The sequence below is a fragment of the Petromyzon marinus genome, chromosome 12, assembly GCF_048934315.1.
Source record: "Petromyzon marinus isolate PM22_M1 ecotype Great Lakes invasive population chromosome 12, UKy_Petmar_22M1.pri1.0, whole genome shotgun sequence".
In the NCBI taxonomy this organism is placed as follows: Eukaryota; Metazoa; Chordata; class Hyperoartia; order Petromyzontiformes; family Petromyzontidae; genus Petromyzon; species Petromyzon marinus.
Genome location: NC_133678.1, coordinates 898504 through 914982, shown reverse-complemented (window position 1 = coordinate 914982; position 16479 = coordinate 898504). Strand labels below are relative to the sequence as shown.

Here is a 16479-nt window from a genome sequence, read left to right as displayed (position 1 = left end):
GGCGAGTCGATGTCATCGCAAGGTAAACACACGTACGATGCCACACACTGCAACTAAGATGTAAGTTGAAGGCCTTTGTAAAAACGTACTTCTTTTCCTTTAGTGGTTTGTGGTGATATTTTTGTTGAACCATGATCTCCCTCCGTTTACAAAGTCTGCCTTCGTAAATGGACGGGAGACCTCACCAAGAAAAGCAGGGAAGATCATTTCACACGGGAGGAATTACGTTTGCAAATTTGACCATTAGAAATACCCAACTCGCAAGCTCAGGTAAAGTCTAGCCAGCCTGTTAATTCGGAGCCAAACATCTCCAACCGCTTCTACAAAACGAGTGATGTGGATCCATGATGTTTCCCAAACCTTGAATCCACCACAAAACGCCCTGTCGATTTGTACACTTTTCCTCATTAAGTTTTACTTATTTATCTATCCAGGAGACCCACACCAAGCTGTCAAGACTCTTTGTAAGCAGGGTCCTGCTACATTGTTTTTTTAAATTTTAAGATGTGTTGAGCTAATTACTGTAACGATGACTGTTTATACAATTGGGAGGAAATCGGAGCACCCAGAGAAACCCCACGCGGCACAAGGGGGAGGGGAAACACTTTCCCCGGAGAGATGGAAAAACAGAGGCCGATTAGTCGGCTTGCTGTACTGCCTTTTCTTAAAACAAACCAGGGTGAAGACCCTGCACTCTCCCCTCCACAGCGCCGGATTTCAGGCCACGTGCATGGCCACCGTCGCCAGGCGTTGGTGGCGCACACGCTGCACGGGAAGGGTCCGATGAGTTTGTCGGGCGTAGTGTGGGGGCAGTAGGGCTGTTGTGGGGGACCCATCGTGAGAGTGATTCTCGCACCGCTAATGAGAGTCAACTTGGGTTGGACCAAAGGGACATTTCGTGGTGCGGGACCCGTCCCAGCACCTCCCCACCCTCCGCTATCGCCGACCCCGGTGCCCAGCGTGGTGCGTTCAGAGTAACGAAGGCTGGGGGACTCATGTTAGGTTCGAAAGCGACTACAACGGCACTCCACTTAAGAGAAAAGTAATCGCGAAATGCCCCCAAACACCCACAACAGTGCGCTCAACGGATATCTCGTGAGCGGGCACGCCCGCCACACTGCCTGCCATCGATCTTCTACAGAAACAATCAACGCTTCGCCGAATCCGCGCAAACCAGGAGATGCGGCTAGCCAACGCACAATAGAATCAATCAGAGATTCTCCTCTCTAATGTGTGGCTACGAACTCCAAGCTATGGGCAATACGGCGCACTGCCCAATACATGCAAGTGAAGGCGGTGGGGTGAATGTGTGTCTGCAATGCACCAACTTTCAAACACGGCAATTAAATGGCCAAATCACAACTAAACCCCGAACTGTTGCTCTTCAAAGGCCATACGAAAGCAGCGGCAGCGAACCAACGACGCGAGGGAAGGAAAGCGCCGGTCGGGACCGTCCGCTCTTCCTCCTCCTCCTCCTCGTCCATCCTCCTCCGCCGCCGCTTTATCTGTTCAGCCAGGTGCTCACCACGGCCGGGTCGGGCGCGCCTCCCGGCAGCGCCGAGTCCCCGCACAGGGCGAGGAAGCAGCTGCCCCAGCAGCTGTAGCAGAGTAGGAAGAGCGCCACCAGGAATACGAGGGCGCAGATCGTGCACGGCTTGCGCTCCAGGAAGAAGCTCAACAGGTAGAAGCCCATGAACATCGAGTGGCTGAACCACAGCGCCGGGTTCAGGGGCCTCGGGATGAGCAGCACGGGCAGCAGCCACTGCAGGCAATACATTGTCGCCTGGAGTCCCGCGGCGGGGGAGGAGGCCCTGCGAGGGGCCGGCTCGAGCTTGCGGGAGTAGCGGCCACTCGGCCCGGCTGCCTTTCCAGGCGACGTCGAGGCTTCGGGTCGGTGTTAGGCCGCAGCTAAAGTCGGCGGCCCTGGCGCACGAGAGGGTGAGGGACAGCGGGAGGGAGGCGGGGAGTTAGGCGGTGGTGGCCGGGCGGGCGTTAGACGCGAGAACGGGGTCGAGCGAGCGGAAAGACGGAGCCGAGTGGAATAGGCGGGGTCGCTCACCTGAGCGCGGTGCGTAACTTCGCGAGGGAAGCTTGGCGGCCCGAAATTACGTGACGTCACGCCGGCGGGGTGGTGACGTCATGTTAACCGTAAGGGGGGAAGAGGTGACGTCATCACAAGACGTGGCGGCGCACGAAGGGGGGGCTGGGAGAAAGGGGGGGCTACGGCGAGCCGCGGGGGACAAAACGCGAACGCGAAAATGCAACGGGAGCCGTAAAAAAGGTGTCCCGTGTAGCCTCAACAGGACGGGCCGGGCAAGTGCCGTTAGCGAGTAGCACCTATTTCAGGAATATTTTGATATTTTTTTTCCTGTATTTTCTGTTTGCACAGTCACAATCACTTTAAGATGTTTTCTTGTTCATGTTTTTGTTTGTTGCGGTTGCACCCGATTCAAGAGCCGAATGGCTCACAGGGCTATACCAAATAAATGAACTATGAACTAACCTATGAAGGCCGGAACGACACACGAGGGGGTGGGTGGCCAACAACACGCCAGGCCGCCTTTGTCTCCCCAGTGGCGATGTTTACGCACCGCACCAGGTGCTCATTTGAGGCTGAGTCGACCTAGGGGGAGGCGCAGGACCGGTTCAGACAATCGTCAACGACGATGCCCGACAGCGAGATTCGAACTCGGGTTGCCAGTTTCGTGGCGCTGCCCGCGGTGCGCTCGCCACTGCTCCTCCAAAAGCACTGACAGCGCCGGCGCAGCACGCGTGCGGTTTTTCCACTGGCTGTGCATCGTTCCGAGTCAGACCTTCGGTGATAATTAATTTCCTTGGGCTGCCGGGATTGCGGGAATAGCAAGCAGATGTATGCACTGATTATTGGGCGATTCAGACAACCCTGACTGCTGACGAGACACCCAAGATGTGGCGATATGTTAACTCCCTTTCCTTGTATACGGGACAGGAGGTCGTGGCTTCGATGCCGACCCTGACGCCTGCTATATATTTGGAGTTTGTGCGTGTCTCTCTTTCTCCGTGGTTGCGTGGATTTTTCTCCGGGTCCGCCAGTTTTCCTCTCTACATTTAGAATCAGCGTCACGCATTTAAGATCATTTGGCTGCAATAAATGTCCACGTAATAATCCACTTCGTTGAGCTATCATTTGTGATAGGTCGCTTCTGGTTCTTAACCTGAGCGTAAAAAAACAGGCTACAGTCTACATTATAGACTGCCAGTACACTCACTCAGATTAAGAACCAGGCTACAGTCTACATTAGTTTTTTTTATTTAAATTCACTTTATTTTATTTATTATTTTTCTATCTACGTGACTACCGAAAGAACCAAGGAATATAAATTCCGGCAGTCACGAAAGTTTAAAGTCAAAATTAAACAAACGCGTTGCCAGTCTGACGCCGCTTGGTTCGTGCGGCGCCCCGTAGCTCCGCGAGCGTCACGCTGGGTGCGTGGTCGCTGTTGCCGTCAGCAGCAGCGGCGGCAACGATCGTGGTCCTGGGCCTCCCCTAGGTCGACTCGGCCTCAAATCGAGCACCCGGCGCGGTGTTGCATCGACACGAGGGAGGCAAAGGCGGCCCAGCGTGGTTGTTGGCGACCCACACCGTTCGCGCGCCGTTCCGGCCTTCGCTAGGTGCTCGCAAACCACAGCACTTGCCCCAACATTCTGTTTAGGCTACACAAACACCCGTGACGATTATTGGTGAGTCCGTCCTGGGCCGCCCTCTAGGTCGACTCAGCCTCAAATGAATACCCGGTGAGGTGCGTAAACATCGACACTAAGAGAGACAAAGGCGACCGGGATTGGTGCTAGCCACCCGCAACCCTTCGTGTGCCGTGCCGGCCTTCATAGGTGCTGCTCGTTTCCACGTGCCCCGACAGTCTGTCACGTACGCATGTTGAACTTCTTTCGCACCGTACGTAGCCAATCGGAAGCCTACACGGTGCATCTGTGAGTGTAACCCCAAAGTAAAACCACGCGCAGTTGAACGCGTGCACACACGAGAGTGAGGCAACACACAGCGGCAGACAATACGCGTCCGCATATCTGTGGCCTACACGTAAAAGCAGTTGCTTTTACACATCCCATCAGCAGCTCCGTGCCCTTCGCGGAGTGCGTAATTTCATCGGCACTTGTTCAACAGAAAAGCAACACTCTAGAGCGGTTTTGATGTTAAACGTCTCATCAGCAGAGTCGGGCTGGCTTATCGGCAAGGATCCTCCTCTCTTACAAAATGCTCCTAGATAGACACGAAAATATCTGACGGTGTGTTGAGATCTGATCGAGACTGCTATTTTTGAGGTTGCAGTTCATCAAGGCTGATATTCATTTATCGAGGCTGCTATCGTTCGATCGAGGCCGCTATTGATTGATCGATCGATCGAGGCCGCTATTGACCGCGTCCGTTGTGGTTGGTCTGGCCCAGGTAACGGAGGAGCGCCTTGCGGGGGTCGCCGCTATGCCGGAGCCGTGCGAGGGTGAGCTGGAGGACATTGAGGACATCCTGGGGGAGGGCGACGAGGTGGGGGGGCGCCCTCCACGGCCCCACCTCGTCCCCCGCGCCCGCCGCCGGGGGGCTCACGCGACCCAGCGGGAGGAAGTGCTCGCTGACAGGTGAGCTCACCCCTGCTCACCCCCGCTCACCCCCGCTCACCCCTGCTCACCCCTGCTCACCCCCGCTCACCCCTGCTCACCCCCCCTCTCTCGCTCCCCCCTTCCCCGCTCACCCGACCCGCAATCACAATCCGCGCGAGCAGTGCACCACTGTTAGGCTGTCGCCTGATGAAGCTAGTTGTAATTATTGGCGAAACGTCGCTGAGTGAGGTTGCTGTGCGTGTTGCTGTGCGTGCTGCTGCTGTGCGTGTGGGCGTGCAGCATGATCCCCGGCACGCACTCCGTGTACGTGCGCACGTGGGGCTGCTCACACAACAGCTCCGACGCGGAGTACATGGCGGGGCAGCTCGCCGCCTACGGCTACCGCATCACAGGTGTGGTGCGCGGCACCACCCAGCTACCCACCAGCTATCCACCCAGCTACCCACTCAGCTACCCACTCAGCTACCGACTCAGCTATCCACTCAGCTACCCACCAGCTATCCACCCAGCTACCCACTCAGCTACCCACTCAGCTATCCACTCAGCTATCCACCCAGCTACCCACTCAGCTACCCACTCAGCTACCCACTCAGCTATCCACCCAGCTACCCACTCAGCTACCCACTCAGCTACCCACTCAGCTATCCACTCAGCTACCCACTCAGCTACCCACTCAGCTATCCACCCAGCTACCCACTCAGCTATCCACTCAGCTACCCACTCAGCTATCCACCCAGCTACCCACTCAGCTACCCACTCAGCTACCCACTCAGCTATCCACCCAGCTACCCACTCAGCTACCCACTCAGCTACCCACTCAGCTATCCACCCAGCTGCCCACCAGCTACCCACTCAGCTACCCACCAGTCACTCACTCAGCTACCCACTCAGCTATCCACCCAGCTACCCACTCAGCTACCCACCGAGCTACCCACCAGCTATCCACTCAGCTACCCACTCAGCTATCCACCAGTTACCCACTCAGCTACCCACTCAGCTGTCCACCCAGCTACCCACTCAGCTACTCACCCAGCTACTCACCCATCCACCCAGCCACTCTTCTACCCAACTAATCAACTCAATGACCCACCCACCTAGCTACACACTCACCAAACAATAGACTCACCCACCCACATACTCAATTACCTCATGACCCACTCGACCACCCAGCCAGCTACCCACTCAACTACCCACCAAGCTACCCACTCACCCACTCAGTTACCTGCCTACTCAACACCCACCCAGCTACCCACTCAATTACCCACCCAAAAAAGCTACAAACCAACCTGGCTACCCATCCACCAAGCCACTTAATCACCCACCCACTCAACTACCCACCTACTTAACTACCCTCCCAACCAACCAATTACCCACCTACCCAAATACCAACTCACCCACCCAACTCCCCACCCAACTCCCCACCTACCTATTCACTCACCTCCCACCCAGCCAGCCACGCGCCCATGTGTGCATGTTCGCGTGTGTGCGTGTGTACTGCAGACGACCCAAGTGAGGCCGACCTCTGGCTGCTCAACAGCTGCACAGTGAAGGGCCCAGCCGAGGACCACTTCCGCAACGCCGTGCAGTGAGCGTCGTCAGTGTCGTCAGCATCACCAGCATCATCAGCATCATCAGCGTTATCGGCATCCGTAACAGCATCCTCATCATCAGCAGCTCCATCATCTTCCTTGTCATAATCTTCATTGTCATCATCAACATCATTGTAATCGACATCTTCATCACTTTCAGCAGCAGCGGTGGCTGTGCTGGCTGTAGTAATGCGAGTGATCGTGGTGCCTGTTGCTGTGGTTGTGTGATTGACGGTGGTGGTTGTGGTGGCGGTTGTGGTTGTGCCACACAGGAAGGCCTTGGCTGATGGCCACAAGGTGGTGGTGTCAGGCTGCGTCCCACAGGCCCAGCCTCGCCTAGGCTACATCAAAGGCCTCAGCGTTGTTGGGGTAATGACGACCACTGACCCCACGCCGCTGCTCCCCCACGCCCCCCCCCCCCCGTGCCCCCCCCCACCCCTTGCCCCCCCCTTACTCCCCCCCCCCGCCGCGTCTTATACTCCTGTCACCGCGTAACCTTTTCCTGCCGCGCTTACTCGACGTTTCTCTAATTAATTTCACAAGGAGTGGGTTTTGTCAGTCGTTTTGTCCAAGCCAACCTGCGTTACGGGACATTTACATCATGTTATTGATTCACGTTTGTGCACCATTGGCTATTTTGTAATGCGTTCGTTTTTGCTCTGATTTCGAAACTGCTCGTGTAATGTTGGCGACCGAGGAATGACTCTGTCCTGGTCTCTTGGTTCAAACTAAACAATCCTGAAGCTTGAAACCACTCGGGCTACTCGTGGGGAAGAAAGTTTTCAATCTGTGGACGTCACCTCGGGGAACGGTGTTGAGCTGCGTGCGTTTGCGCTGCAGGTGCAGCAGATCGACCGCGTCGTGGAGGTGGTTGAGGAGACCCTGAAAGGTGAGGCCCTGAAGGCCGACCCCCCCATCCCCCATGCTCACGACGCATTCGATTGTTCGAGGCGACACGCTTGGGAAAGCAAGCTCGCAGTCTATGATTTTGCACAACCCTTGCATCCCTCCCCCCATTCCCCACACAGGTCACACGGTGCGTCTGTTCGGGCAGAAGAAGGAGAATGGGAAGCGTTTAGGGGGCGCCCCCCTGGACCTCCCCAAGATCCGCAAGAACCCGCTCATAGAGATCATCTCCATCAACACGGGGTGAGGGTCTACGCATGGCCCCCCGAGCCCTCGAATCTCCCAGGCCCCCCCCCAAACCCCCTGAACCCCCCGGGCCCCCGGCCCGTAAGGGGCCCCGTGACATCATCGACACGAGCAGGCCACCGTGTGCAGGCGTCACGCTCCCATCAGGTGGCCGGGGTGTGGTCCCGGCCACACCCCGGCCACACCAACCCTTCGTAGGCGCGCTGTGCCGCCCTTCATAGGGTGTCCGCTAACAGCACTTGGCCCAGCAGGCCGGTGTGGGCGACAAGGGAGGGTGCTTTGTCTTCGTTTGTGTTCTTTAAGCAGTTTGAAACACTCAGCAATATTGTTCAGCTGTGTTTTGACAAAATCCACTCATTGTGTCACCGTGCAATCTTGCTGCCTTTTAAAATGCACCCCACCTCTCCCCTCCACCGCCACCCTCTCCTCCACTGCGCCCCCCCTCCCCCCACCGCGCCTCACCACGCTCACTCTCTCCCTGACGTTAAATCAGCCTAATTAGACAGCCGGTGCTGTTATCTGGACATCGCAGTGCCGCCCACCCCTCCCCCAGAGACACCCAGAGTGGTCATAGGTCGATACTGGGGGGTTAAAGGTCAGGCGCGGGATCACAGGGACCGGATCGATCAATTGAAATCTCGCAGGGAAGGGACACCGGGGTGGAGAACGCACCACTGGGGGGGAGGCGAGGGGAGGGAGGGTGGGGGGCAGGCGAGGGGAGGGAGGGTAGGGAGCGTGGCCCGCAGAGCGGCCCCGTTGACCACAGCTGAAGGGGACCGTGGGAACGCTGAGCCGTCCCTGGGGTGACGACGAATCGGAGCGACTGCCCCGGACGCTGCACTTTGGGGGGCCCCGCGGTGTGAGTCACCTCGGGCCCGCACCCCCCCCCTCCCCCCCCCCCCATGGACGGGCCCTTACCCGTGGCCCTTACAGTGGCCCGGGCTGAGTTGTCCAATCCCGGGCCCTCCCCTAGGTCGACTCGGCACGAAATTAGTACTCGGCCCAAGGTGTGTACTGCACACATGAGCGCTGGGGAGACAAAGACGGCCGGGCGTGGTTCTGCTGACCAGACAACTTGCCTCGTGCGCCGTGCCGGCCTGCGTAGGTGCTGCTCGCTAACAGCACTTGCCTCCATAGCCTGTACACGGCGACATTGGGGATCTTTGTCTTTATATATATGCGCGTGTGTGCACCCGCGCTAATTGGTATGATCAGTACATGCGGAGTGCGCGGTGCGACGCGTGTTTGCCGAGTGTGGTGAATGTGGGTGTGAAGACGCGGTGAGGGTATGGTGAGGACGCGGTGATGACGTCGCGAGGATGCCAGCGCACGTTCTGTTGCCCGCAGGTGCCTCAACGCGTGCACCTACTGCAAGACGAAGCATGCCCGCGGAGAGCTCGCCAGCTACCCTGTGGAGCAGCTGGTGGAGAGGGCACAGCAGTCGTTCCAAGGTGAGTGGGTGGGTGAGCAATCGGGTGGGTGAGTGACAGTGTTGGGTGAGTAGGTGAAGCAAGTGATATATTGGTAATGTGGGTGCGTTGCTGAGTGAATGAGTTGGTGGCTGTGTGAATGGGCGAGTGCGTGTGTAAATTTTGACTTAAAACTTGTCGTGACTGCAGGAATTCATATTCTTTGGTTCTTTCGGTAAAGTCACGTGGATCTATCTACATGACTTTACCGAAATAACCAAAGAATATGAGTGCGTGTGTGTGTGCGTGTGTGTGTGCATCTGGCCTGGCACAAGCGTGACGTCACCGCCACTTAGTGGCAAATGGCGGTTGTTGTTGTTGTTGTGTGCGTCTGTGCATGCGTGTGTACTGGAGGAGTGATAGTGCAGTGGTTAGCGCAATGCGCCAACCGAGTTTGATTCCTGCTCACGGCCGCCAACGCCAGTGACAAATAACTGAATTGGTCCAGGGTCTCTGCTAGGTCGACTCAGCCTCAAATGAGTACCTGGTGCGACATATAACAAACATCGCTACTCGGGATACCAAGGCGACAGGACGCGTTGCCGGTTTCCCATTCCCCTCGCGTGCCGCGCCGGCCTTCATAGGTGCTACTCACTAACAGCACTTGCCCCAACAGCCCGTCAAGGCTACACGGGGGATCTCCGTCTGTGTATGCCACCGCGTGTTCACGTGACGGGCGCGTGCGTGCGGCACAGAGGGCGTGCGCGAGCTGTGGCTCACGAGCGAGGACACGGGGGCCTACGGGCGCGACCTGGGCACCGACCTCCCGACGCTGCTGTGGCGCCTCGTGGACACGGTGCCGGATGGGGCCATGATGCGGCTGGGCATGACCAACCCACCCTACATCCTGGAGCACCTGGAGGTGGTGATGCACGTGGGGCACGGGTGTGGAGGGGGGGTGGGAGTACAAGGCAGAGTGTGTGGGGGGCAGGCGCTCGCTCTCAGCACTTGCCCCATTGTGGGCTATATACGGGGGACCTTTGTTGCGTGTGTTTTGCCAACGCAATGGGGAGTGGTGGGGCAGCGGTTAGCGTGCTGTGCTACGAACCCGGCTACCCGAGTTCAATTCCTGCTCACGATTAAGAACAGTGGCGAGTATTTGAACCGGTCCTGGGCCTCCGTGAGGTTGATTCGGCCTCAAATGAGTACCTGGTGCGATGTGTAAACATCACCACTGGGGAGACAAAGGCGGCCGGGCGTGGTGCTGGCCACCCACCCGTATTGGCCTTCATAACTGCTACTTGCTGAAAGCACCTACCCCAACAGTCGGTTCAGGCTACACGGGGATCTCTGCACTGCGGTGTGCTGTGAGCAATGCCATTGGCCGACGTTGTTTATCCTCACAGCGCTGCACGGGCACGAGGTGCCGGTGACCCCTCCACCTTCAGTTACTGACAAGAGAATCACGGAGACGACGCACTGAGCTCGTACCGGAGACCCCGAGGGGACAGGCGCCCCTGGCGTCTGCTTGCCAAACCCTGTCTGGCGTAGCTAGGACGCTGAACCCCCTCCACCCCACAAACCTGCTCATCGCGGTTCCTGCAGGAACAGCAGGCACATCACTGCACCTGGCCGTGTGGAATGTCCGAACGCTCGCCGGGGAGGAGAGAGGCTGCCAATCCGCTTGTCGGGAGTTGGACCGCGACCGCCTGGACTTTTGTGTGATACACGTGGTCCGGTGGACTAGTTCTGGCTCCAGTCACCACGAGGGGGGGACAGTCCTCCACTAATTCCCACGCTTTTTCCTCCACTTTTTCCTCCACTTTTTCCTCCACTCACTCCTCTACACGGAGCAGGAAACTGTCAAACAGGAAATGGCTTTTCTTAAAATACACGCGTACGTCTACACACGCACGCATCTGCATGTGTATGTATACGCACGCGTGCTCGCGAGTTCACGCGTGTTTACGCGTCTGTGCGTGTTGACACGTGCGTGTGTGCGTGCGAGCAGGAGATGGCGCGCGTGCTGAGCCACCCGCGCGTCTACGCCTTCCTGCACGTGCCGGTGCAGTCGGGCTCCGACGCCGTGCTGTCCGCCATGCGGCGCGAGTACAGCGCCGAAGACTTCCGCCACGTCGTGCGCTTCCTGCGGGAGAGGCACGGGACGCACGCACACACGCAGGGACGCACGCACACACGCAGGGACGCACGCACACACGCAGGGACGCACGCACACACGCAGGGACGCACGCACACACGCAGGGACGCACGCACACACGCAGGGACGCACGCACACACGCAGGGACGCACGCACACACGCAGGGACGCACGCACACACGCAGGGACGCACGCACACACGCAGGGACGCACGCACACACGCAGGGACGCACGCACACACGCAGGGACGCACGCACACACGCAGGGACGCACGCACACACGCAGGGACGCACGCACACACGCAGGGACGCACGCACACACGCAGGGACGCACGCACACACGCAGGGACGCACGCACACACGCAGGGACGCACGCACACACGCAGGGACGCACGCACACACGCGAACACGCTCACGCGTGCACACACATGCGCGCACACACATGCGCGCACACACATGCATACACACGCGCACACACATGCATACACACGCGCACACACATGCATACACACGCGCACGCGTGCACACACACGAAAGACAAAGATCCACCGTATAGCCTAAACAGACTGTTGGGGCAAGTGCTGTTAGGGAGCACCTATGAAGGCCGGCACGGCACACGAGGGGGTGGGTGGCCAACACCACGCCCGGCCGCCTTTGTCTCCCTAGTGGCGATGTTTACACACCGCACCGGGTACTCATTTGAGGCTGAGTCGACCTAGGGGAGCAAGATCGTTCACTGGTGTTGCCCGTGAGTGGGAATTGAACCCGGGTCTCCAGGTCCGTAGCACAGTGCGCTAACCGCTACACTACTGCACATACACCCACACACGTGCACATACACACACCCACACGCGTACACACTCACATGCGCACATAACAACAGCCGCCGTGGCAGTGACGTTGCCACGGCGTTTGTGCCAGGCTAGGTGCACATGGAAACCATTACGTGAAGTGTGGAATGCTCACTGCTAGCAGGAGGTCACGGGACACACCCAGGTGCCATGGGTTCACTGACTGAGACGAGTAACAGATGCACACATACGCACACACGCGCACGCACGCACACACGCACACATGTGTACACGCGCACACTCGCTCATGGTTCCTTAGCGATTTTGAGAAATGCAATTTCTGTGAATGAAACTTTGTGTAACACTACACACACAGACCCAAAGAGACTTACAGAGGTCCATAGAGACTGAGACCCATAGAGACCCGTAGACTCAGAGGTCATAGAGACCCATGTATAAATGCTCATTAATAGGCTGAAAACATCTGAATATATAGAGGAGCACAGAGCTTGCGCAATCGTTGCTGTTGCTGTCTTCCCGCTCGTGTCTCTGGGTGCCGTGCGAGCCAGAGGGATGCGATCGGCACGAACGACGCCGACGGCCACACCGGTGACTCCGACCTCCCATGCCCACCTTTCCCACCCCAGGGTCCCCGGCATCACCGTCGCCACGGACATCATCTGCGGCTTCCCCGGCGAGACGGAGGAGGACTTTGCGGAGACCGTGCGGCTGGTGGAGGAGTTCCGCTTCCCCAGTCTCTTCATCAACCAGTTCTACCCACGGCCTGGCACGCCTGCGGCGCGCATGCCACCCGTGCCCGCCTACGAGGTCGCGACCCCCCGCCACACCGTGCCACCATCCCGAACGAACGGGCGGACGCACGGAGAGACAGGCGGAGACGCGGACACGCAGAGACCCAGACACTGAGAGACGCGTAGACGCAGATACGTACTGGCAGATACGCAGTGGCAGACACACATAGAGATACGGAGCCATGGAGACGCAGACAGACATGGAGAGACACGGAGACGCAGACATGAAGAGGCATGGAGACTCAGATAGACACAGGAAGATGCCGACAGATCCTGAGAGACACAGAGAGACAGGGAGACAGACGAGGATAAACACGGATAGACAAGAGAGACGTGGAGAGACACTGAGACAGACACAAGCGTGTCAACATTGTTTTTCTTGTTTTTTGTGTACACGTGTGTGCCCTCGTGTGTGTGCATGCTTACGTGTGTGTGTGTGTGTGCGCGTGTGTGTTTATGTGTGTGCCCTTGTGTGTGTGTGTGTGTGTTTGTGCCCTCTGTGCGCTTGTGTGTTTTTGTGTGTGCCCTTGTGTGTGTGTGTTTGTGCCTTGTGTGCGCGTGTGTGTTTATGTGTGTGCCCGTGTGTGTGTGTGTTTTTGTGTGTGCCCTTGTGTTGTGTGTGTTTATGTGTGTGCCCGTGTGTGTGTGTTTGTGCCCTGTGTGCACGTGTGTTTATGTGTGTGCCCGTGTGTGTGTGTGTTTTTGTGTGTGCCCTTGTGTTGTGTGTGCCCATGTGTGTTTTCACGCTCGTGTGTCTGTTTGTGTGTGCGTATGTGCACTTCCGCGTGTGTGTGCAGAAAAAGCAGAGAACAAAGGAGTTGTCCCAGCTGTTCCGTTCCTACAATACGTATGGGCACAAGGTGAGTGCGGAACGGCGCACAAAGATCCCCCGTGTAGCCTTCACAGACTGTTGGGCCAAGTGCTGTTAGCCAGCAGCACCTATGAAGGCCGGCACGGCACACGAGGGTGTGGGTGGTCAGCACCACTCCCGGCCACCTTGGTATCCCGAGGGGCAATGTTTGCACATCGCACCAGGTACTAATAATAATAGTCACTGGTGTTGGCTGTGAGTAGGAATCGAACTCGGGTCGCTGCTAACCACTACTCTACCGCTCCCTGCACTCGCACACACAACAAAAACGCACACACGATGGTGATGCACCCACATGCACACAGAGATACAGACGGACAAATAGACAGAAATGCAGAGAGATACAGGAGACACACGGAGATGCACAGTTAGATGTGGAGATACAATGAGATAAATGGAGAGACAGACACACTGACAGACATGGAGAGACACGGAGGCACAAAAAAATACGAGGAGAGCGCTTTGCCGTCTGGAGGCCCGCAGCACAGGGGGCGCCTGTATCTGGGGCAGAACTAATGCGGATGAGACACTCTCCTGCCACAGCTACGCACATGCACGCGTGCACACAGACGCACATACGGCAGGCGGTGTGTGTGCGTGCAGTGGGGAACGGTGGCTCAGTGCTAGCCACGCTGTGCTACTAACCTTGCGAATTGAGTTGGATTCCTGCTCATGGCCAACACCAGTGGTGATTGTCTGAACCGGTCCTGGGCCTCTTTCTTAGATCGACTCAAAATTCAGCACCTGATGCGATGCGTAAACATCGCCGCTGGGGAGACAAAGGTGGCCAGGCTCGGTACTAGCCACCCACCCCCTCGTGTACCATACCGGCCTTCGTAGCTGCTGCTTCTCGCTTAACACTTGCCCCAACAGGCTGCACGGGGGATCTTTGTTTTTGTTGTGTGTGCGTGCGTGCACGTTAGACTTGGGGGTTGGGGAGCAAGGCGCGTCGCCAGGGATAATCCATTCCGAGCGTTCGCATCGCTATCGGGAGAGGGGGTGCGGGAAGAGGGGCGCATTGGGGATTTGTTCTCCCGTGCGTGCGTTATCCTTCGTGGCGGCTGAACCGTGGTCAAATAGCGGGGGGCACGCCCCGAGGGGGGGGGGGGGCAGCGCTGGGGGTGAGTGGGGACAGCTGCGGGAGGGGAAGGGAGGGGGGTAGAGGGGGGCTGTTGAAGCCGTTAAATGTTTTATTTTGTGAGTGCCTCGATGTGTTGTGAGCGGAGAGCACTTGGAATATCTTTACGCTCCGGCTGTCGCCGCAGTAGTGTTGGAAATCCGCGGAGCGTTCCGCCCGTGCCACTTCCCCTCCCATGTGACCCCCCCCTCCCACATGACCCCCCCCCCCCATGACCTTCGACTGATGATGTCTCCGGGGGCTTGCAGGTCGGGGAGCGGCAGCTGGTGCTGGTGACGGAGGAGTCATTTGACGGGCAGTTCTACGTGGCACACAACAAGTGTTACGATCAGGTGTGTGTGTGTGTGCCTGGTGCTCACGGCCACTGGGGAGACAAAGGCGGTCGGGCGTGGTGCTGGCCACCAACTCGCTCGTGTACTATGCCAGCCTCCATAGGTCTGGTAAAGACTACACGGCGGATCTTGTTTGGGTGGGGTTGACCGTGCGGTGGTGGTTGTGGTGGTTGTGGCGGTGGCCCAGGTGCTCGTTCCCCGTGACCCCGCGCTCATGGGCCGCATGGTGGAGGTGGACATTGTGGAGGCCGGGAAGCACTTCCTGAAGGGGCGCCCCGTTGAGCCGACCACCACGCCGCCGCCGGGCGACGCAGCGTCGCCCCTCGCTCTCCCACTCCCCCGCGGCGCCGTGTCGGGCCTCCTGCTCCAGGTGAGAGAGGTGCGGGAGTTTATGTTTTTTTTTATCACGGTTGCAGAGAGCCTGAGACTCGAATCTAAATAATGATTAACATTTGTAAGGCGCATTCCATCTGTAGAGCCCATGGTCAACACAACCACCACCAAAACATCCAGCGGCCAGTAACAAAATGCACCGTTGCGAACATCGTAAATGGGAGAGGACGCGATTTTTGAAGCCTGGTCATTCTTGCGAGGGACGGTGGGCGGTGGATCTGCGTGTTCCACCAACCCCTGCCCCCCCCCCCCTCGACCCTTGCTGACCCCCTCGCGTGTCGCCCCACCCCTCCGCGTCGCCCCAGAGGGAGCCGTCGTCATGCCAGGCCGGCGGCCGCTGCGGGGGCGGTGAACGTGCCGGGGGGGGGTGCCCGGGGCCCCCCACCGCGGGCGACCCCCCGCCGGGGGCCTCCCTGCGGGCCCGCGTGGCCCCCGCCGTGCGCGCGGTGGGTCTGGCGCTGGCCCTGGCCGTGGGGGCGGCGGCGGCGCTGGTGGAGATCCGTCGCGCGGCCTCCTGGGCGCTCGCGCCCTCCCCGCACGGAGACTCGGCCGGGTGACTCCCTGGGGCGTCTCCGCGGGGTGACTTCTCGGCCGGGTGACTCCGTAGGGTGACTCAGCAAGGCCTTCACCTCCACGAGGGTGACTCAGCCGTGTGACTCAACCTCCACGGGGGTGACTCAGCTGGTCGCTCATGTGAATGAGACTGTCGTGGTCTCTTGAGTTCTCGCTTGGGTAAACTCGCTATACTTGAAACTGGAACTCACCTGCCTACTCACCGACTCCTTCACTCAGCCGCTACCCAACCAGACAGCCACTCACTGATCCAGGTCACCCTTCCAATCGAGACTCTTGTCCCTGCCTCCCGAGTCCTCGCCCGGTTGAACAAAGTAAGCTCCACCAAACTTCGCCCTCCGCCGCATTCGTTACCGCGGCAGCCAGAAGAGCGCTGGAACCCAGCGTTGGTTTAGATCGATCGCACGCCCTCCGATTTGCAGTCTGCAGTCAAAAAACAAAAACCCCACAACACCGTCCATGCATGAAACAACAACAACCACATCGGCGCCCCCCCCTGCTCGTGTGCCTTAGGGCGGCAGTGGTGTGTGCGATAGCTGTGTGCCTACCGCTGTGTGTGTGGTGTGTGCTGTGTGTATGGCAGCGTGCTGTGTGTGTGCGGCTGTTCTGCTGCTGTGTGGAGCTGGCAAAATAAAATGCCATTATTTTC

At 58.3% G+C, this 16479-nt stretch overlaps 2 protein-coding genes across 5 annotated transcripts; one reads left to right on the top strand and one right to left on the bottom strand.

The window, feature by feature from the left end:
• Nucleotides 1-1363: 1363 nt before the first annotated feature.
• Nucleotides 1364-1913, bottom strand: BLCAP (BLCAP apoptosis inducing factor). Its single transcript, XM_076066462.1, has one exon. It carries the CDS (start codon nucleotides 1775-1777, stop codon nucleotides 1502-1504), a length of 276 nt encoding a protein of 91 aa, XP_075922577.1. The 5' UTR covers nucleotides 1778-1913; the 3' UTR covers nucleotides 1364-1501.
• Nucleotides 1914-2499: 586 nt separating this feature from the next.
• CDKAL1 (CDKAL1 threonylcarbamoyladenosine tRNA methylthiotransferase) lies at nucleotides 2500-15949 on the top strand. Of its 4 annotated transcripts, none has more exons than XM_076066461.1 (15): nucleotides 2500-2599; nucleotides 4445-4632; nucleotides 4894-5006; nucleotides 6115-6199; nucleotides 6476-6572; nucleotides 7044-7092; nucleotides 7232-7352; nucleotides 8703-8806; nucleotides 9520-9686; nucleotides 10776-10921; nucleotides 12359-12539; nucleotides 13321-13383; nucleotides 14781-14864; nucleotides 15052-15243; nucleotides 15563-15949. In XM_076066461.1, the coding sequence occupies exons 2-15, from the start codon at nucleotides 4478-4480 to the stop codon at nucleotides 15812-15814; spliced, it is 1809 nt and encodes a 602-aa protein (XP_075922576.1). In that variant the 5' UTR covers nucleotides 2500-2599; nucleotides 4445-4477; the 3' UTR covers nucleotides 15815-15949. The 4 variants fall into 4 exon arrangements, with proteins under 4 accessions (XP_075922576.1, XP_032809007.1, XP_032809004.1 ...); XM_032953116.2 differs by lacking the exon at nucleotides 2500-2599 and adding an exon at nucleotides 3511-3651 and having other exon boundaries at nucleotides 15052-15234; XM_032953113.2 differs by lacking the exon at nucleotides 2500-2599 and adding an exon at nucleotides 3511-3651.
• Nucleotides 15950-16479: the final 530 nt, after the last annotated feature.

Excerpts from the sequence above, each read along its gene's own strand:
- BLCAP (XM_076066462.1), bottom strand. The coding sequence starts at position 1,777 with ATGTATTGCCTGCAGTGGCTGCTGCCCGTGCTGCTCATCCCGAGGCCC.
- CDKAL1 (XM_076066461.1), top strand. The coding sequence starts at position 4,478 with ATGCCGGAGCCGTGCGAGGGTGAGCTGGAGGACATTGAGGACATCCTG. Across the intron at positions 6,200-6,475 it reads CACTTCCGCAACGCCGTGCA|GAAGGCCTTGGCTGATGGCC; the intron begins GTGAGCGTCGTC and ends TGTGCCACACAG. Across the intron at positions 10,922-12,358 it reads GTGCGCTTCCTGCGGGAGAG|GGTCCCCGGCATCACCGTCG; the intron begins GCACGGGACGCA and ends TTCCCACCCCAG.